The sequence below is a fragment of the Rousettus aegyptiacus genome, unplaced genomic scaffold (assembly GCF_014176215.1).
Source record: "Rousettus aegyptiacus isolate mRouAeg1 unplaced genomic scaffold, mRouAeg1.p scaffold_m13_p_1, whole genome shotgun sequence".
NCBI lineage: Eukaryota > Metazoa > Chordata > Mammalia > Chiroptera > Pteropodidae > Rousettus > Rousettus aegyptiacus.
In genome coordinates, this window is record NW_023416284.1 from 121,553,563 (window position 1) to 121,577,412 (window position 23,850).

General features: G+C 36.9%; 1 protein-coding gene and 1 pseudogene across 1 annotated transcript in view; one reads left to right on the plus strand and one right to left on the minus strand.

Annotated features, from left to right (window-relative positions):
* Positions 1 to 23,850, minus strand: part of IMPG1 (interphotoreceptor matrix proteoglycan 1) — a 106,005-nt gene that overhangs the window by 37,150 nt on the left and 45,005 nt on the right. Inside the window, exons 10-12 of the mRNA XM_016141665.2 lie at positions 23,155 to 23,402; positions 21,732 to 21,808; positions 20,788 to 20,942 (exon numbers count right to left, since the gene is read on the minus strand). Of these exons, the coding sequence (XP_015997151.2) occupies positions 20,788 to 20,942; positions 21,732 to 21,808; positions 23,155 to 23,402 (480 nt within the window). The remainder of the gene's footprint in view (positions 1 to 20,787; positions 20,943 to 21,731; positions 21,809 to 23,154; positions 23,403 to 23,850) is intronic.
* LOC107509292 lies at positions 2,904 to 3,308 on the plus strand (annotated as a pseudogene).

Genomic DNA, 23,850 nt, shown 5'->3' on the forward strand with positions numbered 1-23,850 from the left:
TTTGTATTCCTAGAAAATTCAGGGTAAACTAAAATTTTGCAAAATATACTTTGCAAATTATGCTTATATGAAAAAAGAAGTATCAGGAAAAGAAAGATGAACCACTTAAGCATCTTATGTAGTGAATTTTCCAGGTCGATTTATAGGGGCCTGTGCCTTTTATTGTCTCTGTCATCAGTAATCCAAATTATTCTAGTCTATTGAAAAGCAAAGAATTTTCATCATGTGGAATATAATTGATTATTTCCTGTGGATATCAGCCAGTTTTACATTATTTCCTCATTTCTAATTGCTGATGTTTGAATTTTCCTTTGAACTGGTCATAACATCTGTTTTCTTCAGTTAATTTGTTAAATACAATCTTTGACATATGCTCATTTTAAAATTGTACGAGAGTAATAATTTTACCTTTTAATAAAGTTTTACTTTAACGGGAGTTAAGGTCTAGAAATTTACAGTTATTTTTTTCTTGTATACATGATTGGCAAGAAGTACAAGTCTTGCTGGAAGCAGATGAATCTTTTGTTGTGTAGTATTGTTCGGCATATTAGAGAATTTCTCTTCCCACTAAATATCAGCAATGCCCTCTCATTGTTGTAACAACTAAAAGGTCTCCTCCCTTTCAAATCTGAAAGACACATCCTATGATGCTATTATCATCCCTTTGTGAATTACTGCTGACAATGTTGGTCTTTATCTGAGCTTTACCAGAAAATAGCTATAGTTAAGAAACCCCCACTCACACCAACCCTTTTGCTTTCTGAACTCTCCCTACGCATTTTTATCCTGGGAAGGAGCTAACTGCAAAGAATTGCCCTTCCTCACCTACTGTCCACTCCCTCACCACTCCTATAAAACTCACAGATGACTTCCTTTGTTTACCTGCCTTTATAAAACCCTCGTCCACTTATTTTCTTTGAGACATTCCTCATTAATGAATATTTTCCCTATTCTGTCTGAATAAAATTGTGCCCTTAATTGTCTGGTACATTTTATTTTGTACACTGCTCTAAGCTCTAAGTTTACCAAATTATATGTAAATATGCATTCTTCACTCATTTGGTCCCGAAATCAATCAGTCCTCAGACAGTTATTGGGCACCTACTATGTGCCAGTATAAAATGATATTTTAAATCAATTGCTAGAGGTGATTTTATTGTTGTTTTTAAGATGTGTTCACTCAAACCCAAGGGCTGGAGCAGCAAACCCAAAGAAGAGAAAAATTTTCAGTTAATCCAATATCACTTTTTTATAGAATCAGTAGAATTGTCTTGCTTATTTCCAGAATTAGACTTTCTGTATATTAAAGAAAACATGGAAGAAGAGTAAAACTGCAATAAACCTGGAATATTTGACTATTTAATTCCATTCTGCTTTTACTTTACTCAGTCATTCATTCAACAAATGTCAAATGCATATAGATTTGTGACAGGCATTTTACTTGGTCATTATAACTGCACTCATTTTTTGATTACTTGGTACATACAAGGCACAGTTCTAAGAATTGTATATATTAATTAAATCTTCATAAGAATTTCAAGAAAATCTTAAAGCCCCAATATAAGTTATAGTTACATCTATTATTGTGGAGCCATGGTTTTCTAAGTATGCCCAAAGTCCCCCCACAGCATTAGGGTCCCTGGGGAGTTGGTTAGAAATGCAAATTTGCCCCACCCAGAACTGCTGAATCAGAAACTTTGGGAGAAGAGCCCAGCAATCTGTATTTGAACAGAGCCTCCAGGGATTCTGATTCATGGAAAAGTTTGAGAACACCAGAAGAAAGTTTCCACAATTCACTATGGCAAAATATACAGTGACTATAGCCCAGTGATGCAGCTCAGCCTAGATATGCCCCTGAAGAGGATGTAACACAACATTGTTCTGCCCTCAATCCTTATAGTTCCTCCTTCATCCACAGGTGTCTCTTTATTATATTTCATTGGTAAAGACTTGGGTCAAGAAGAGCTATGTGAACATTTATGTTTAATACCAAATCTGTGAAGTCCATGAAAGGAAGCTCTCTTTAAAATTAATTTAATTAAAGGCAAGGAAATTCAACTTTAAGCAGTAGCTTTGAACTCAAGAGTAAGAAATCTTTAGCGTAATCACATCGAAGTTCTTTTTGCAACATTCTACCATTTGACATTTAAAATGCTTTTTATATCAATGAATGTCATTTTGGAAAAAAATCTGACATTTTCTGCTGTATATCTATAGAACTTGTTGAAAAAGCAAATACATGTTAAAAAGCATATTTGAATTTCCAGGATGTTGTCAATTCAAGCTGGTTAACATCTTTCTTTGCTTCTTAATGGAATATAAATCCCCTTTAGGAATAGAACTAGTATGATAGTTTTTAGTGGTTTCTGCCAAGTTATAGTTGCAGGAGACATCTGTATTTCAGCCACTTAAAACAATCACTTCCTGCTGCAATGCTTTCTAAAAGTCGGTTCCATAAGTACATATTTTGAGGATATTCATAGAGTACATCATATTCTATCAGTTAGAGGGAATCATTATATGCAAAGAAGGGAGGAATGCAATAGATTGGTTCTAAACTGTTAAAGGTTTAGAGGGATGTGCTTGGGGGGAGGTGTCTACTTTAATAGTTACAGTTGGAGCTATTTCAAACTTAAATTTCTAAGCATTACTTGTCCCAAAGTTATCTACAAAAAGCACCTGAACTGCCTTTAGTGCATTAGATGTCTGGTTAATTTCATGCCCTTGGTATTGACAATTGATATTTCATCTGCTTTCATTTTACACAAGATTTTGAAAAATTTGCAAGATTTATTAAGAATAATGAACTATATTTGAATAAATCATAGCTAATCATATATTAACATTAAGTCGTAAAAAAATTCAACCCCATAGGACATGTTGGTTGGGGTGGGAGGATTTTTACTATCCTGCAAAGGCTGAATGCATAAGGAATGTGAACATTAAGAAAAAAATCTGGCTTTCTATGGTGATAGCATTCTTGCAAACATGGTGAACATTCCTAAAACCTGCCAGACATTCTGTAAGAAGTGTGCCAAGCACCAACCTCACAAAGTGACACAGCACAAGAAGGTCAAAGACTCTTTGTATACATGGAGAAAGCAGCATTAGGACAGGAAGTAGAGTGGTTATGGTGGGCAGACTAAGCTGATTTTCTGCATAAAGGCTAAAACTACAAAAAAGATTGTCTTGAGGCTTGAATGCATTGAGCTCAACTACAGATCTAAGAGAATGCTGGCTATTAAGGGATGCAAGCATTTTGAACCTGGAGAGATAAGAAGAGGAAGGGCCAAGTGATCCAGTTCTAAGTTTCATATTGTGTTTTATTATAAAGACAATAAAATCTTGAGGATATGTTCACCTCATGTGGTTGCAGTTGGTCTTTTGGGAAAGGAATAAAGTAGTGTCATTAATAAAATTCCCCTTTGGGGAAAATTTATGCTTCAGGAAAAAAGAAAAATAGAAAAAAATCTGAAAAATTCAGGCAACAGTTTATTATTTACTATCTGGATAAAGAATATGTATTCAACTCTCCTTACCTGCAGTGAAGAATGCCCAAATAATTATTATCTTTTATTTTAATTTAACATTTTAAGCATGGTGAGAAGATAAAGTGTTACACTGATGAGGTTCACATTTTGCATCTATGACCCTGAATTTGCTCACTTTATGATTCCCACTGCCACCAAAAGAAAGTCTGGGAATATCTCAATATTTAAAATCCTGGGACCTCCTCATTACTATTAACATCCATCCATTCTCTATTACTCATCCCTACAATCCATTTATCAATCCATTCATCTAGACAGTCTCCCTGGGGCAGAGGAAAACGAAATAATGGAAAGAGTTCCTATAAAAAGATAGAGTGAGATTCCTTCAGTTCGAGGGCAGCAAAAATGGATAACTACATCAAGATGATGTCGGCACGAAATGGAAACTCTCCCAGGTGATTATGCTATTTATTACTTTATTGAAACTGATAGATAAGGGTACTCAAGGAAATATTTTCCTAGAAAAACAAGCAACTATAGCAATTGTAAAATTACTTAATACGTGGGGAGAGAGCTTCCTGCTTTTAATTAAGTGCAAAAAATAAGGAGATAATTTTGAAGTACATGACCTGTGTGTTTGTGGCCCTCACAATATTGGGAATGAAATAGTTGGATAGCAAGAGCTGTTGGTTGATGCTGGCTTAGCAATGTTTCATGACGTCACTACAAACACCATATTGCTACTTAATGATGGATGGAATCCCTTATGAACTGGGCTCTGAGCTGATCCTGGGCTTGGTTTCCCTCAGTCATTCCTTGCCCTTCCTTCTGCTCTGTTTTAGTGAGGTGGAGGTGAGATTCTGACTCCTGTAGGTTGCATTTCAAAGGCCTCTGTACCATCTGGCTTCGGGCTAGGTTTGGCCAAAGTGAGCATTGGTGGGCAGGAGTAGGAAAAATTAGGGGCTATTTCCCCTCCTCCCTTGGTGCCTCAAGTCGCTGTTCTGGCAATAATTCTCTCTCCTCTGTGTCTCCTGCTTCTTCTGGATAGGTGCTCCAGGGTTCCAGCTTCCCTCAGGTGAGCCTGCCCCTGGATTCTGGTAATATCTCCTCCTTCTTTTGTCAGTCTAGGCTAGGTGCAGTGGCAATGCCTGCTATTTCTAATCTCTGGGTGTCCTCTCTCTTCTCTTTGGCTTGCTGGCTCCTTCTTCACCTGAGGAACATATTTCTGCAGTAAATTCTCTTTCTTAGAATAATAGTTTGAACCATCATAAGGTGCTGATGTTCAATTGCTTTTACCTGTAAAAATGCCTAAAGTAGTTTCTGCTTTTTTTCTGGTTAGATTCTGACTGCTATGGGTCAGTGAAACTTCCCACCCAAAAGAGATGTTAAAATGCTGGCCCTGGCAGAGGGGATGCAGTGGGCAGAGAGCACAGGGGCCCACGATGCAGTGCTTGAATGGACGAGGAGTCAGGGAGTAGGAGAACTACCTGGCCAATTGGGCTGTGCACAGGCAGCCAGCATTTTCCAGGTGGGACCAGATCAGAGACTATAATTTTCAATAGACTGGCTGAGTCATTAGGGAAGAGAAAATAGAAAGCTGAACCCTGCTAAAAAGGATCTATATTTCAATGAATGCATGGAAAAATTAATACACTTCTCATTCAAAATAATGTTTGAGTGATTTACAACAAATCATTTTGTCATCATTATAAATACACCTGTCTACAATGTTTATGTTATTATCTGCACTGGTTCAGCCCTACTCCATTATCTAGCACCAGGCTGCTGGACAAAGCTTTGAGAGCAGTTCTGCTTATAGACCAAGGTTTTAGCAAGACTTAGTTCTGTTTGTGCTATACCTATTGGATCCTGAGGCACAAGGAAAAATGTGTGCCCCTGTATACATTTAACAAAATATCCTCTTGTATTGTGAACCAAACAGAAAAGGTTAATAAAAGCACTATGACCAAAAATATAACTATATGTGAAACCCCATGTTGTCCAAACAGTTTACACCATGTCAAGCCTCGTAAGCCTTCCTGAAGGGCCATGAAGGCCAGGAGCTGTGGGCAGACTAGACATGATTGTTCTTGACATACAATAATGTTGGCTTGTACAACAAACAACGACTAATCTTCATTTAATTTCTTTAATTGGCAACCCATTTTTCCTTTTTTTGCAGTGATGGTGTTCTTAAAATTAAATATATTGGGATAACATTGCTCAATAACATTATATAATTTACAGGTGTACAACGTTATAATATGACCTCTGTATACTCTATTGTATGCTCATTCATCACTTGAAGTCTGATCTCCTTCCACACATACATTCGACCCCTAAAATTTGATACATGTTACAAATACACAGATGATGTGCTGAGATTAGGTGAAGAGGAAGAAGAAAGGGTCAGGCTAGTTTGTGCACAAATTCATGAAAGGAGAATTCTAAGGAGTTGAGAAAAAAATATCCCAGTGTAGACTAGAAGTCTTACTAATTATTATAATAAACTCTGAGGAAAAAAACAGGTCTATCAAATCTTGAGCAAATTGGCTTCGAATTGGTGGTGAGGCCACTGTAGTCACACATCTAGAGAGGAATCTCCATAAAGATACTTAATTGTGGATCGTGGGTTTGACAAGAGAATTTGAAATTGAGAAAATGGCTTTAGAGTAGAAGAGAATGACATATGTAATACAACTTCGTCCTTCTTAAGCAAAGTAGATACCAATACTGAGGACTGAAAGATATCATTCCAGGGATATTGCTACAAACTGCACAATGTCAAATTGGATCTCTCACCCAGCCTGGACTTCATAAGGGGAAGCAGAAAATATTAGCAATGTGGAAAGAAAATGAGACTTCTTGCGGAGAAATGAATTGAGAGATTCATCAGCTTGTGTGTGAAGTCTCCAAACTAAAAAACAAAACAAACAAAACAAGCCTGCAAACCAAGAAAACCTCAGACAATTCTCACAAAAACAGGAGAGAATTTTATATCTTTTGTATATAATGATGCAATGGATTAAATTGCTCCAGAGATGAGACTTTTAACATAGAATTAAATCTAAGGAACGTTTTTTTAAAGTCATTTTTTCATTTTCTTTTTTTAGCCCGGAATTCGAGGCACTCATAGATGACTCATGCCAAGCTTCAGATTCCATTTTCCATAATGAATATTAATTAAGGCAGTTAAGGCTTAGGTGTTATAGTATTAGTTTCCTGTTTTTCTTTGATTATGTTTAACTTTTTCTTTGTTTAAGAAGAAAAAAACCTCACTGAAATGGGTGTTAAGTGAAAGCGTTCAACTGGGTGAAATGTATCTGGACCCTCAGCAATTGCCTCCCATAAGTCATCCTCTCATCATTGCCCGGAAGATGGGAGGGTCTTCTTTCTAGATGTTAGTCCAGCATTAAAGTCTTGCTAAACGTATTCTCACTCTCATTTCCTTGCGGAGTCATTAAAAATATTCAGCCCCTTAGAGCAATGAGTAAAGTTCATAAGAAAGTTAGCAAATTACAGGTACACAGCATAGTAGCAGTGTGGCTTTGTCCAACTTCAAAGACAAATCTGCCTCCTTGAAACAGTTCTGCACTTCTCCTTTCCTTGACTTAATAGATGCTCCTTCCCACCCCTTGTCCTTGACCAAATGTTAATTTTTTTAAATGGGTTCTCCCAGGAAAATGCTCAAGTTGCAGCTTCAGCTTCCCATTCAGGAAGCCCCTGCATTTTAAGAATTGATGCCCTCTTCTTGCCCAACACCTTCCACTGCCATGCTATTCCCAAGATCTCTATCCTTGTTTAGCCTCTGTTTTGCTGACCTCCAGATTCCATGATTAAAACAAATATTTCCCGCAATTAAAAGGCCCTTTTATGGACAACAAAGGAAACCAACAAAACAAAAAGACAACCGACCGATTGGGAGAAGATATTCACTAATGATATATCTGATAAGAGGTTAATATCCAAAAATATATAAAAAAAAACTCATACAGCTCAGCAACAAAAAAACAAACAATCCAGTTAAAAAATGGTTAGAAGACCTGAACGGATACTTCAAAGAGGAAATGCAGATGGCCAATAGACATATGAAAAAGCTCAAGGTTACTGATCATCAGAGAAATGCAAATTAAAACCACAATGGCTATCATCAATAAATCAAAGAACAACAAGTGTTGGTCAGGATGCAGAGAAAAGGGAACCCTCATATATTTTTGGTGAGACTGCAAATTGGTACAGCCACTATGGAAAACAGTCTGGAGGTTTTTCAAAAAATTAAAAATGTATATACCTTTTGACCCAGCAATTGCACTTCTGGGTATTTATCCAAAGAAAACCATAACAATAATTTGTAAAGATCTACGCACCCCAATATTCATGGCAGCATAATTTACAATACGAAAGATACGAAAGCAACCCATATGCCCATCAACAGACAACTGGATAAAGAAGTTATGGTCCTTATATACAATGGAATTACTCAGCCATTAAAAAAATGAAATCCTATCATTTGCAATGACACAGATGGACCTAGAGGTTATTATGCTGAGTGAAATAAGTCAGACAGAGAAAGATAAATACCATATGATTTTACTTATATGCAGAATCTAAGGAACAAAAGAACAAACTAATCAAAAACGGACTTACAAATATAGTGGACAATTTGGTGATGGACAGAGGCGGGGTTGGGGGGCTGGGAGAAAAGGGTGAAAGGTTAAAGAAGTGTAAATTAATAGTTGATAGGTGGTCACGGGGATGAGCAGCATGACATAGGGAATGCAGTCGCATTAATGTAATGGTTAGGTAGAGAATCAGAGGAGAGAAAGAGCAATTAGGGGGATCATTTTATAAACTATATAAATGTCTAACCGATGTACTGTATACTTGAAACTGATTTTTTTTAAAAAGGCCCTTTTAGCTATTTTAATTGCAGTCTTTCTATCTTATTTTTCTTCTCCTGGCCTTCTTCCTTCATTGCACTGCCCAGTTACCCGAGCTGTTATATTTCTTACTCTTGTTTTTCGAATATTGTAAATCATGTCTAAGTACCTCTACTTAAGTTTAACACACAAGAGATGCTTAAAACAGAAAGTGGTGCATATAAATTGCCTAGTACTCCTGAGTCACTCTGGCTTTCAAAGTTGAAGAAGTATACTGAAAGATTATTCAAGAATCACAAATATGCAACTGAAAAACCTGATGACTAAAATTATTGCATACTCTCATGTAAAGACCAAAATCAATGGGAAATTTATCATCCTACAGAAAGAAGGTCTTGGCTGAGAGTCTAAAGAGATAAATTTTCTTAAAGTCTAAACATATACTCATTCAAAACAAACCCACAAACTAAACAAGTAGATAAGTACGAATACATATATTCATTTACCTCCCTTCAAATGCTTTAATTTGTTCCATCTCTATAAATGAAATTTAGCAAATTTTGTAAACGATGACTTCGAGTGATATTTAGTAAGCATTTTATTAAAATTCTGTGGATTAGCACTTGTTTCAACATTCCAAATATCATGAAGCTAATACATATGCTCTGGCAACGATTCTACTTAACCTGACAATACAGAGAACTTGCCAACTAGCAGTGGTGAGTTATTTTTCTATCCCATTTATTGCCAAGCAAGAATAGAGGCAAAACTCTCCTGAAAATTAACTTATCTTTTGGTTTCCACAATGGTCAAAAGATGTTAAATTCTCTCTGAGATTAATAGGACCGACTTAAGGATGAAGATCCCATTTTTCTGACATTTACGTTTTTAAGGTCAGTTGGATGATGTGACCTGTCACTTTGAGCAGAAGTGCCTGACAATTACAGAAGTTTGTTCAGTTGCTTATGTAGACTCCCCTTCTGTCAACTGACAACTACATGCAACTTGTCATCTGCCGATGGCTTTAGAAATGTAGTTTTACCTTTTAAATCTTAAAAACTAAAGGAAACTATTCATGGGAATTTCCATCCATGTCCCCAAACCATTTATAAATTTGCTATTTCTAACTTTGAATTGTTAAGATATCACTTTCTCTCAATGCAAGAGTTGTTTCTTTGATTAAAATGCTGGTCATATTATAAAACCACAGTTCTTCACAAGAGGACCCAAGGTGACATTCTTCCCCATAGCCTTGGAGGTGGCCTTGTCTGCTCCTCGTTACTCTCTGGCCTCAAGCAATTTTCACAATCAGTGCCTCATATTCCATAAAAATGGGTAAAAGAGTGGCAGAAACATTTGTCTTCCTATTTGGATTCTGATGTTACCTCATGTGGGTCAAAATAAGGATACATGAGGCACAATCCCTTGTAGCTATGGACACACCATATCTCAGCCATGTGAGAAGTGATAAACGGTTGTGACTGGAATGCCACTTTGACCAGTTATGTCACCCCGTGCTTATCTCTTCATGGCTTTCTTCGGGACAACTTTCTCTCTAGTCTCATTACGTTTTCTGCCCCCTCTTCTACCGTGGTCTCCTTCCAATTCCACGAATATCGACTACCTATTATCAGTAATTTCAAATACACCTTTATATTGTGATGAAGGGCATTCTATCAGGCAACCTTGCTTTCTTTTTGCACCAGATGAATTACTGAATTATGACCTGATTCCGTTTGTTCTAGTCCTGGCTTTGTATATTTTCTCTGCTGATCTAACATATAAAGTAGTCTGGTTTTTTTTACCTACTATGCTGAGCTCATTCAAGACATACTGTGATGGTTAACTTTATGTGTCAAATTGGCCAGGCCACAGCACCAGATATTTGGTCAAACATTATTCTAGATGTTTCTGCGAAGGTATTTTTTAGATACATTTAAATTAGTAGACTTTGTATAAAACAGATTACACTTTATAATGTGTGTGGTCCTCGTCCAATTAGTTGAATTTCTTAGTTAAAAATAAAAACAAAAACAAAACGGCCTCCCTAGAGGAAATGGAAAAACTGTCAGTAGACTCAGTAGACTTCTTCCCTGAGTCTCTAGCCTGCTGGCCTACACTGCAGATTTTGGATTTGCCAGCCTTTGAGATAAGTGCATGAGCCAATTCCTTGAAATAAATTTATGTCTCTGTCTCTGTCTCATTCTCTCCATACACACACACACACACACACACACACACACACACACACACACACACGCCCCTATTGGTTCTGTTTTTCTAAAGAACCCTAATACATATGATGAACAGTTAACTTATCTCTATGCAAAATTCAATTAACCTCAATGTAAAATTTCAACCATTTAAGTGGGGTCTTCCTAATGCATATCAGAGAACCCCTATTCTCTGACTTGTACTGATTTTTCAAAGAAAGAAGGGGAAAGAGAAGGAGGAAGACAGATAAGACGGGTGGAGGGAGGGAGGGAGGAAAGGAAAAGGTAGAGAGAGAGAGAGAGAGAGAGAGAGAGAGAGAGAGAGAGAGAGAGAGTTGTTCATTGTGTTTCATTAGGTTTTAAACTCCAGAGTGGAAATAAATTTGTGTTCAATGTATATCATAGATAACCATAGAGGAAGAAGGTATTCGACCACATGGCTATCCAAACTCTTTGATCCATTTTTCTCCTCCACCCATCATTATCCAAAGTAGTCTCTGGTTTATTTTATTTTTAAAATAAAATTTCTTACATCTCTTCTTTCATCTCGTCTCCGTCTGCTTTACCCTTACTTATGCCCCCAAAGCTTTATACACAGATATGGGACAAAATCGCCCACTGTCCTAGTTTTCATTAAAAAATTTGTGACCATACTGACTTTCCTAAGTCCTATTTTCATCATCCCCCTTTATTTCCTGAAAACTCAGAACAAACTCTTTTTTTCTGACTTTTAAGGTCCTGCTTGATATGTATCTGTATATATGAATATACATATATACATACATGTATACACACATATATATATACATACATATATACATACATGTATATACATACATATGTACACACATATATGTAGATATATTCTTTCCCCACTTATTTCTCTGCATTCTTCTCTGAATCTTACTCCGACCTCTCCATCTTTCCTGTGGAACTTTTTCTACCTGGAGGTCATCTCTCTTCTCTTTAGCAAAGTCCAGCAGGGGCCCACTTAAACCTCCTTGGATGCTTTCTTTGATGCCTCTGTTTCTCACTGATTTTCCTCTCCTTTGACCCAGATAGTTATTTACATATGTTTAATTTATAGAAAAATTTCAAGTAGTCTTTACGTTTTATATATAAATCTTACTTTGTTCCTATTTCATGTATGTAGGTGAAGGGAACCAAACTTTTGCCACCCTGAAGCTGCTTTTTGGGATTTTAATTTTAAGCTGTTTATTAAGAAAAAAGACTCAGAAAGAACCTTTGACCCTGCTCCCTTTTTTGCCTAAGAGATTCAGACAGAGAAAACTGCTTCAGGAAGGAAATCTTAGAATGCTGCCTTAGCCTAATGGAAATTAAGTACGGTAAATAAGAGGACACCAGCTAGGCACCTGTTAGCTAGGTACCCTGTGTCCTATTGTTTCTGCTGCCCAGCAAGAATTTGCCTGCCATGTATGTCCCACTCATCTTCAATTACCTGCAAAACACCCACTTTCACTTTCGAAATCTAATACTTATTCCTCTCCCTTTCTTCTTTGTCTAAAAATGTCTTATATGCTCAATGTTGCCTCACCGTCTTTGGAATTTTCACTCCTATGTGAATTCCCCATGTGCATGTAGTAAAATTTTTATTTTCTACTGTTAATCTGTCTTTATTAATTTGATTATTAGCCCAGCTAGAGGAATTTAGAAGGTGAGAGGAAAAGTATTAATTATTCTTTTTAGCCCCCACATAGATCTTTTTTTTTTTTCATGTATGTAGGTCTTGAATAAAGGAAATAGATGGCAAGTGGTCCAGTTTGAGCTTAATCTTCCTTTTCAGTACCGTCCTCTCTGCTTGTTGAGCAACAATGCTAAAGTTGTGGTATTATTGTAATAAAGAATTCTCCAAAATGAAATTTTAACTAACCTCTAAATCTAGACCTTGGAAACATCACAGAAATCTGTGACAGTGCATTCTAATCCTAAAGATGGGACTACATTTTTGATGACAATATAGTTCCTCCAGTATTTTCCCCATGCAATGTCACCTTAACCTCTTGCTTCCTTTTGTCTTATATTTTTTTTCCTGAAAACGTTTTCAATTCTTCACATGTAAAAACTGAATCATATGTTTTTAAGTTAATATTTTTGTTAAAATTGTCATAATGGCTTAATTTTGAAATGCATTGAAGTTTTTATTCACACAGAGACATTCTCCTTGTCATTAGAGCTGTTTTCTGCTAAGGGATGATCCCGGGACTAGATCTCAATGGGCTTGTTTGAATTGCTTCAGCGTCACCAGGTGTGAAAGAAAACAGCTGAGATGAGAAGGCTCCAGATAATCTGTGGGGACTACAGTCCTCCCTTGTATGGGGCACACCTCTCACCGAGCCAAGAACTGCGGTGTGCTGGTTTTTTGGTGCTGCTGAGGTGCTGGAATTTCAGCCACAGTGAGTAAGTGTCTGTTAGAGCCACTCCAAGAAATGAGAAGGGGTAGAATGCAGACGCTAATTCGAAAGTAAAAAATATTATAGACGCCAAAAACTGAAATAAAAAAACAAACCAAACAAAAACCACTGAGTTGTTGGAATGGAAGCTCTAAATTGGGATGTGTAGTGGGAGCAAGTGCTCATAAGTGCTACTAGCTCTATAGAATTAAAGTAATCTTGGAGAAAGTTTCCTAAAGCAGGCCAAAAAATAGAGAAATCTTGAGTCCTTATGAGTCATTATATTTACTTATTTATGTAGCACAGTTTCCTGTATTTATTGACCTCTCCTTTTCTCTTCTCTGGAAAACATAGTACAGATCAATAAAAAGCATTGCTAATAATAGATACTTATGCTTTCTCGTTATGGAAATAAAAATGCTAATAAAAATGGGTGCAATTATTAAAAGTGACCATGTCAAGGACCCAAGAACCAGCAAAGGCTGCCATTTTGTAGGATGTCCTAACTAGTCGCATGATCATAAAATGGTAACAGGAAGGCAATATTGGGACATCTAAGAGGCAAGGCCAAAACCAGTCCACTGGCCCAGTACGGACACTGCCGACACATATATTACCACTTCCTACTAATGAGCCTGTAACAGATATCGCTAATTAATCAGGCCAGGCTTTCTTAATGAACCCATTCATAGCTTCAGAATTCTTCACAGTGGTTTTTTTTTTTTCCTTATATACTTCTCAGATTCACCTGTCTATCTCTCCCTCTGTTACCCAAGTCCAAGCTGTCAACATTTCTGGCCTGGACTGCTGTTAAGACTTCGAATTGATTACTTGCAGTTGCCCACGTCCAACCAATTCTCCACAATGCAGTCAGAAGATCTATTTAAACTCAAATTTGATGTGTCATTCCTTTGCTTAAAACCCTTTAATGATTCTTAACAGGGCTTATTAAGCTCTATGTATCTAGAGCTTCATTGTTTAACTTCTTATGCTTGAGCTACACTGGCTTTCTTCATTTTCCTTCAATATCCCAGCTTCAGCCACTCCTCTCTGCCCAAAATGCTCTTCACTGTCCTTCCTCAATTTTAATTTTTTTGCCTTCCTGTCATTCGGATCACAGTTTAAAAATTACTTCCTTAGAGGAATCAATTGGCTTTAGAACTGATAATAAAGAGTATGTGTATTTCATTATTTGTAAATTGCAAGCTACACATTCTTTGTATCAGCGAAATTTTCTAATTTTCTGATTTTCTAATGAACTTCTGATGTATGCATATACATCTCACTATTGTTTTCTTGAGTTTGGTCGTTAAACATTACCAGCACACCACTGATAAGCTCCAGTGGTCACAGGGCTAATTGGCTGTATTGGTTTCCTTTCCTTCTCTGTTTCAGTTCCTCCTTGCTTTACTGGGTTTCCTAGGGTCACCTCCGAAACAAACTCCTTATAATCAAATCTTTATCCTAGGGCCTATTTAGGGGACGACTCAAACCACAACAGCCATGGAATATATCTGCTTTGTCTACAATTTTATCCCCTTATTTAATAAGCAGGACATAAATATGTGTTGAATGAATTAATGACTAAGCACAGCATCCCAGAAATCTGGTTGAATTTAAGTGAACCTGTTGAAATCTTTTTTTACCCTGGTTTACTGGCACGTTGAGTTTGCTTGGCTCTATGGCCTCAGTGTCCCTAGAACTCACCGATGATGGACCAATCTCCTGTCTAAAGATGTGCAGAGAAGCTGTATGGAGCCCTTGGGGAAATCAATGTGCATGAGTGCCATATAAAGTAAAACCAGAGAATGAACTTATGTGACGTGGAGGAGGAAAAAGAGAGTTCCTCTGAGAAAGAAATTGAAATAGTGGCATGAAGGTGAGGTGAAGTTGCCAAGAGTTACTGAGAAACACTCGGTACATAATATCATCTGAATATGTATGTAAGTGTGTTTGTGTAAAGGACTGTGAGTGTGAGAGGAAGGGAAAGAAAGATACAAATTTTAATGTCAACTGCCTTCTATCTGCTTTTGCTTTTGCAAAAGTGGCAGAATTTATCTTAGAAATGTGGCCATTTTTCAGCAAAATGTTGGAAGGAGATTAAACAGATCAGTACTCTGCATAAAAAATTGAGAAATACCTTGGGGTAGGGAATTGGGAAGAGCCTGGCAAAGGTGGTCATTGAGGAGTTATGAGAGGATGCAGGTTTAACAATAGGTGCAGCAGGGAAATGGAGTAATATCCGTTCGATAGCAGGCAGAAAGTCAGAGTACAAATTTTCTTGGGAATTGCCAAAATTTGGGGCAGGGCATTGAATCTCCCAAAATTAAAATTTGAAGGACAGTACTATCTCACCTGACATCTAGGTTAAATCTAGAATTACCAAATTCAAAAGCTGGAAGGACTTCCATTTACTTTTTATTTCTTTCTGGGCATTGTAAAGATTGTATCTAGGGGTGAAGTGTAGTTGCAAGTCTTTGCTGAATGGCCATCCCTTTTATCCTTTAGATGACATTTTCCCCATGGAGTTCTCTGAACAATTTTTATAAGAAGTATATTCCTGTTAGGAAAACTTGCTGTTGGTCCTTGATTGAGAGCTAAAAGGAAGAAAAGGCAAAAATATTGACCATAGTGGCATAAAGTTCAGCTGAGTTTTTCTTACAAATCTTTCCAAGTTTTACTATTATCCTTTCATCTGAAAGTGGAGCAATTTAAATAATCTTTGTCAGGCCTGTCTGATTGAGAGTTAGGATATGAAAATCTTTTACCTAGGAGAGTGGCTTATTGCATATTTCTTTCAGTTCTTGATGACACATTAATCAATGTGGTAGTTAATATGGCACGTGTGGTGGAGCTGATTAAAGTTTTTCAGCACTCTTGTTTTGACAAACGTATTTACCGGTGGGAAGCATTGCCTTACATTGGAGGCTGTCTCTGAAGCTGTGTGAGGACTGACATAGGGAGCGCAAGTCCTCCAGTAGTTTATGGTCTGGGACTGAAAAGTTTATAGTCATGGGCCCAGTAAGGTTGTCAATAGTAACAAATAGTTATAAACCCCTTGTCAGACATTGTGCTCAGCACACTGATAAATCTGAACACATTTTTTCACTTTCAAAATTGGATCTTGAAGGGATCCCAGATGTGCATACTAATAATTTCAATACTGAGTGGTATAATTCTGATGAAGGTTTGTGTACCTTTTTGTTATAAAGTTAGGGAACAGATGTAAATACAAGTCTTGTTACAGAGCAGTTGGAGGAAAGCCCCACAAAGGACGTGACATATTAGATGGAACTTAAATGTGAGTAAGAGGTCATCAGGCTAGAAGAATGAAAGAGTATTACAGTGAGAGAAAATAGTATGTGCAAAGACACAAAAGCATGAATGGATGACATATTTTGGTATCGGTGAGTGGTGTGACAAGAATAGATGGCTACCTACTGTCTGGACTATTTAATTTGTTTTCTCTGAGCTTCTTAGTAGGTAGAGCAAAAAGGAAACAATAAAACTATCCTCATCAAACTGACTTTCATGGAGGTATTATGATACAAAGTCATTTGTTTACTCCTTCAATTCATTCAATGTACATTAATTATCCATCTAGTATGTGCCAAGCACCTGGTTGGATACTGATGCTATGGCAATGAATAGGGACAGATTGAGTCCTTGACCTCATGAAACAGCATCAGCTGGTTTCTCTACTTGTGCTCATTCAATTTAGTCATCTCACCGATTCCTTTCAATAGAGTCAAAGGACGAGGTGAGATTAAGAAAAGTCAGAAACATGTGGTGATTTTAACCTGTTACCTAGATGAGGGATGTAATGGCTAATTTTATGTGTCAATTTGACTGGGCCATGGGGTGCTCAGATATTTGGTTAAACATTCTTTTGTGTGTGTCTGTGAGGGTGTTTCTGGATGAAATTAACATCTGAATAGATAGACCCAGTGAAGCAGATTGCTCTCCTCAACATGGGTGGGCCTCATCCAGTCCCTAGGCCTGAACTGGACAAAAAAGGCTAAGGGAGAATTCACTTTCTCTGTCTGATTGTCTCTGAGCTGAGACATTGATCTTCTCCTGCCTTTGGACTTGAAATCACACTGAGACTCACACCGTTGGCTCTCCTGGGTCTTCCGCTTGCTGCTTGCAGATCTTGGGATGTCTTAACCTCCGTAACAAAATGAGCTAATTTCTTATATTAAATCTCTTTATATATGTATAAAATCTTTTGGTCCTGTTTATCTGGAGAAGCCAGACTTATACAAGGAAATAAAGGACAAAAGAATGTCCTACGGCAGAATAGCTCTGCCTAAAGTTTACTTCTTCACTACTTAAAATGTTGCAATTTATTAAGAGGCCTGGCTTACATCTTAAATGGAATGTCTAGCAAGTAAAAAAAGTCTAATTTCGGAGGGAGAACACTGTAGAACTTCTCTTTTGATAGATCAGATGATCATTCTAATGAGTGAAAAGAAAAATGTATTGTTGCCTATACACACCTAAAACAAATCAAACCAAACCAAAACACAAAAACATTGCTACCCTAACAATTTCAGACTATTTTTGAATGAGTTGGATGCATGTTGAATTTTGTTGAATGAAATTCAGAACGTTGAATTTTTCTTATATGTTTATGACTGATTTATATGAAATAGGAGTAATCTTAACAGATAACTGACTCTACAAGAAAGAACGGCTTGGGATAAACTACCCTAAAAATATTAATAATATAAGACCTCAGAATTCTATACAAGATCCCAATTCATTTAGTGTTCTACAGGCATATTTTACAAGTAATTTTTCTCAGGGGATTAACTACTACATTGAACTGCATAAGCTGAGAGATTTCTATGAGTGCCTTACTGAAATTTTAATGGCTTGGTGGGGGTTTGGTGACACTAACCTTAAAAATTTTTCAGGCTAAAATTATCTCAGTAGTGCCATGGTACGGAACTTTGCAGTCCTAGTTGTCATTTTATCTGTATATGGAGAGACCCAGAACTATCTTACGAGGAAGGGAAGCTCTGTCTTGTCAAGAATGCTGTCCCGGCCACTCCACCTCCCCCCATCCTGTTTCCATGTATATAATTCCTTTTTATCAGGGATTTTTTTCTAGTTAGGGTCTTCATTTTGTATTATTTCTATTTCCAGTTGGGCTGACTGAAAGCACACAAATCTGCCTTTAATTGGCAATAGAATATTTGTACTCTAAGCCCATGTCAGCAAATATGTATAGTGCTTCTTAGTCAATACTAATCAAATGCTCGGTTATGAGCTATGATTTTTATTTATGGAGCATTGACTGAAGGTTATGCAGCACATTCTTTCCTCTAGATAATCCAAAATCAATCCTTGAATTAAGGTAGATTGTCAGAACCCAGTACCTCAGAGAAACACTGTAAACTGGACTCTGGCATACATTATGTATCTCTAGTGAGGACCTAAAAGGAGACACCTGATAGTGATTTCATGCAGGAGGGAGGTTGATGCAGACGGGAGATGGTTTGCCATAACCCAGACTCTCCTCCTTACCAGGCCCTGTAGGGGATATTTTTTTTTCTCCTAAGCAATTACCATGTTGTAAGCATGCAGACTCTAAATTACATGACTAATTGTACTTTCCTCATTGCAAGGTCTGCTAAGAAGCTCAGAGCCAAATTCATGAATTATTAAAAGCAAAAAGAGAACTTTATGATGTTTATTTTGTATACTTTTTTTTATAATCATCTGATTTTTAAGAAGACAATGAAGTCAAACATAACATAAAATTAGCCATTTTAAAGTGAACTACTCAGTAACTGTGAATTAGTAAATTCACAGTGTTGTGCAACTAATACCTCTATTTCCAAAACTTTTTCATTTCTCTAAAAGTTATCTGATTTATCTTTGTCTCCTTCTATTTACTTTCAAGTTTTAAAAATAAAATCCTATTGTATTTCATGGATGTCTATAAATCATCACAATTTTTTTTAATTAGGTAGGATTTTAATATACAAATTATAAAAAACCTAGTAACAAGCCTCACTGAGGAACAGTAGTCAAAAAATAGGAGAAGAACCAAAAAAAGTCATTTTGTGGAAGACAAATGGAAGAGTTCCAAGAAGGGAGTGGTTAACAAAAGCCCAACACTAGAAATGTCAGGTAAAATGCAGATGGAAATGAGGCTGCTAAATTGATTAATTAGAAAGCCATTTGAGAAAATTGTGTCTCTGTAATGTGTGATTAGAAGTGAAACCTTGTGAAACCTTGTAGTGATTAAGAGGTGAGAGAGTAAAGACCTAGAGGGCTAGACTATTAAAAAAAATGACAGCGTGGTGAAATAGAGAAAGAAGAGGCTGTGGTTTGAGGGCAAAGCAAGTCTGAGGGAATATATATATATATATATATATATATATATATATGTATGTATACACACACGCACATACACACACACACACATATATATACATACATACATATACATATATATACACACACATACACACATATATATACAGTTAACATTTATCACTGGTAATCATGTAAGCCATACACTATATAGGTTATTCTGCTATTATACCATATATGTATTTGTGAAAAACCTGGTCTTCTGTAAAATTGCATACTAATTGCACACAGGGTTTATGAGGAATATCAGATCGAGGTGGACCACTAAAAACCTGTAGAATTTTGTAAAGATGAACCCTAACCAAAACAGTAAGAATCTTATTAAAAATATCAGCCATAACACATCTCCACTGGCATTTGCACTTAGAATCACAGCACATCCTTACCAACCCTGTATACTGGGATTCATGTTTTCTTAAAGACATTTTTTACTTCTAGTTTCACCAGAAAGCTGTATAAAGTGGAAAGTGTAAGGGTTCTTAAAGCCACTAGATCAGCTACTTCTTGCATGAAATAGACTCTTCTTCAGAATATTCAGAGTTCTTCTTGTAGGTCTTCATATATTGCTAAAGGTTTCTCTTTATCTGTGAGAAAATTTTACCCTATTGCCTAAAAAAATGAATATTCTTGGAAATTCAAAAGCTAACCAAGAGAGTCTATTGATCCTTATTGATCAATTTATACATGAGCTAATTGGTACTAAAGAAATAAATGTAGGATGTGTTTCCATAGTGTAGTGATTAGCACGTCTGCTTTACGCGCAGAAGGTCCTGGGTTCACACCCCAGTGGAACCATGGTCCATGGTCTATGGCCATGCCACCCTGAGTAAGCCCAATGTCTGATCTCAGAAGCTAAGCAGGGTCGGGCCTGGTTAGTACTTGAATAGGAGACCGACCACCTAAGAAGACCAGGAGGCATAAATAATAAAGAGAGAGAGAGAGAGAGAGAGAGAGAGAGAGAGAGAGAGAGAGAGAGAGAGAGAGAGAGAGAAGGCATGTAGAACAGCCAGTATATCAATAGCCAGCCTGCATGGGGTGCAAAGTAAAATATATACTGATTGTAAAGACCCAGTCGTCTTGCCACAGCCCCTCATTGTGGACTTTGGCTTTATGACTTACCTTGTCCTGACGGACTTTCAGTTTTGAAGCCCAGTAGAGCCCAGCAGGAAGGGGGCTGTCAGTGTTCTCTGTGGGCTTGGGGTCTGAAACTGAGGAAAGGATGCCAAGGATTTTCTCCTCTTCAAAAGAAAATGCTTCAATGGACTGCTTTTCTCTTGAAAATGCTGGTGTAAGGAAACTTTCTCCTGCATCAGGGATGACTTTATCACTAGCCTTTGAGGTAGTGTCATAGATGGATTCCTCAAAGGGGATGTTGTCATCTAACAAACTTGTGGAATGAAGATACTCACCAGGTAGACTGTGTCCTGCTCTGTCCATTGTCTCAGGCCTGGGTTGACCAAGAGGAAGTACTGGACTTAAAGTAGCATCCTGGAGAGTAAAGTTAGAAAGACGTTGTTGAGAAGGAACATTTATTTCTCTGTATATAAGAAGAGATATACTCTATATTTTTCCTTTTTATTTAAATTTAAGCAAATAATTTTGTCATTGACTTGAATCTACATGAATTCTGATATAGGTTCTGATATAGAAAATGTGTATTGATACAAATTGTAAAATATGATCTATTGGCTTGTTGGCTGAGCCTGCCTGTATAGGGTTAACTTATAATTGAGATTTCGAATTATGTCAGTCATGTTTGAATTTATGAATTCTTTATTTAAAGAGAAAATAGAAGTTTGTCAGCACATCCATTTATGAACACCCCAGTGATAAAGTTTGGCATAAATTAAATGGACATAGCTTTAAATGAAATACAAAAACTATTACTGAATTTATTATTTTTACTTTCTAAGACATTAATTTATACTTACAAAACCCCTATAAATAAATATAGAGATAAGATTTTAAGACTTAAGAATAAATTTATAAATTATGTTTATGTTTATATTTATTTCTGAGAGTCAAAGTTAAATGATACATTCTGCTTTAAGTATTCTTTTCAATTCGTAAACATATTTTTATTTTATCAAAAACAGCAAATTCAGATTCTGACTGAAACAAAGATCTGACTACATTGAAAGAAACTTTGAATTTTAAGATGTTTTAAAGACAAGTTATATTATATTAAAAATGGGAAACTAAGTACTTCCTGTAAAATATATATATACGTGTATATATAGATATAATTAGCACTGCAAAGGGGGTTCTGCTCTGTTTAGTTCTTGTTTTTTTTTTTTTTGATAGAAGGTTTTTGAGGCTTTGTTTCTATTTGAAGAACAATAAACTCACCTTTGTGATGTCAGCAAGGAGGGTAGGCAGTACTGATGGGGTATCAATATCAGAGCCTGACAGTGACTCAACAATTTCTGTGGATGGAAAAATCACAAGGTTTGAGTGTTTCTTTATTCTCATTTTTTTTTTTTTTCCTTTTGGAGCAATAAAACAGAGTTGTAAAATGTGGCGATAATTAGGTCTTAGGGAGTGGTAGAAGAGATCATGAAGAAGTTGGTGTCACATAAGCTATTGGTTATTGATCTGAACAATATATTGAAGAACAGATGTAAGGGTTGTAACTTGCATTTATGTGATATGGATAGTTATCAAGGTGGACTTTTAGGGTGCTTAGTTTTATGGTACAGCCTTGGGTCAAGCAGGTAGGCTGATCAGCTAGGCCAAAGGAAATGAAAACATAACTAAGCTGACAAAGAAAGAAATGGCTAAGGTACATATTGGGACCAAGGACAATTTGTAGAGTCCACTTCCAACTGAAAGCCTGATTCTCAGAACAGCCTAGAGAGTTCAATGAAGAGACAAACCTAGAGTACCTAGAAATGATCCCGAAGTACACCTTTTCTTGCCTAGTATGTTAATTTGCTCTGCACATTGTACCAAGCGACCTTGGTTAAGTTTTCCAGTGTTGAGTTTGACTATCTAAACCAGAGAGACAGAACTGGCAGAGAATGCCAAGTTTCATGCCATGTCATCCATATATTATGCCAGGAGAACTGGGCCTACTGAGGAGTTGAGTTTTAGGTTCCTGGGTTCCTCCAGGTACCCACTAAAGATCCTGAGTGTGCCTTATTATCTTCTTGACTTCTTTAGATCTACTCTCCTCTTCTCTCTCCACTACTCTCTGCCCTAGGAGGTTGACTTATATGGACTATATCAGTAGTTGCTTGCCCTCTGTCTTTGGTATGGCTTGGTTCATTAGGCAACCCTTTAGGCGTAGTAGCGGGCCTTGGGGCTTCTAGCCCAAGGAACTGTCCTATTCCTTTGGGCACTAGAGAAACCTTTATATATAGTCCCTTTATCAAACTCTTCTCAAATTATCCTAATTTGAATGTGTCATCTGTTTCCTTTTGTAACCTGACTGATTTACTAGATGAGGGAATCTAGGTTGTGCCAGGGGAACAGAATTGTCCATGGGCTGTCCACCTGGGCTTCACTGGAAGACTGTGGTTGAGCTGGACTGAACTAAAACTCTAGGCTTCTCCTAGAGCTATTCTTGGTGTGAAGCACTCAACAAAGGCTCATCAAATGAGACAGAGGTTGGAGTGAGGAAAGACAGAAATTATACCATACATGATGTGCCTGCCACAGAAATGATTGACTCTACAAGGTCCAATAAATTACAGTGACCATGAGACATTTGTCCTCCTTGTTCTTCTGCCAGAATGAGGATAAACCAAGAAATATGAAATTACAAACTGACCATCAGTGAACTGAATTGTCCCCACATCCAAGGATTCATCTTCTTGTAGTGCTCTGCTGATCAGCTTTTTGAGGTCTGAAACTGTGAGATAGATTTCTGATTGCTTGTCATCCTCCATTTTTCCATGAAGGACTCCTTCACTTTCAATTTGGTTGGAATCAAAAGACAGCATGTTACTTGCAGGACTTTTTGCTTCTGCACTGTTTCTCTTAAAGACAGCCATAAGTTGCATCTCTATGGAGCTTGAGCTGTAGAAGCAGAGGACACATCACACCCAAAGCCATTGTTACACACCTTGGAAAGAGAGTCATTATATTGCTACAAAGCTTCAGGAAAGATTCAACCTCTGTCCTGATGGGCTTTTAAAAAATATCCCACTTCAAAAGTAATTTCAATGTTTATCAGAGGTTTGAAATGTGGAAAAGGATTGACATATATTTTTTGTTCTGAAATAGAATGTAAAGATGGGAGTTAAATCCAGTGTGAAGAGGGATTACTAACTGAATCTTGACAATAGATTTTTACTTTAAGTCTTTATGAAAAAAGCGTTGTCAAGAGTTGCTCTGTTGACCAGTGTTTTTAGTGGTCTTATAAGTGGAGTCATGTAGTGCCAATCAGCAAGAAGGTTGAATTGTCATTTTTCCTACAAATAACTTCATTTTAAAAGGTTTATGAACTAGCAATGTAGGATATAGT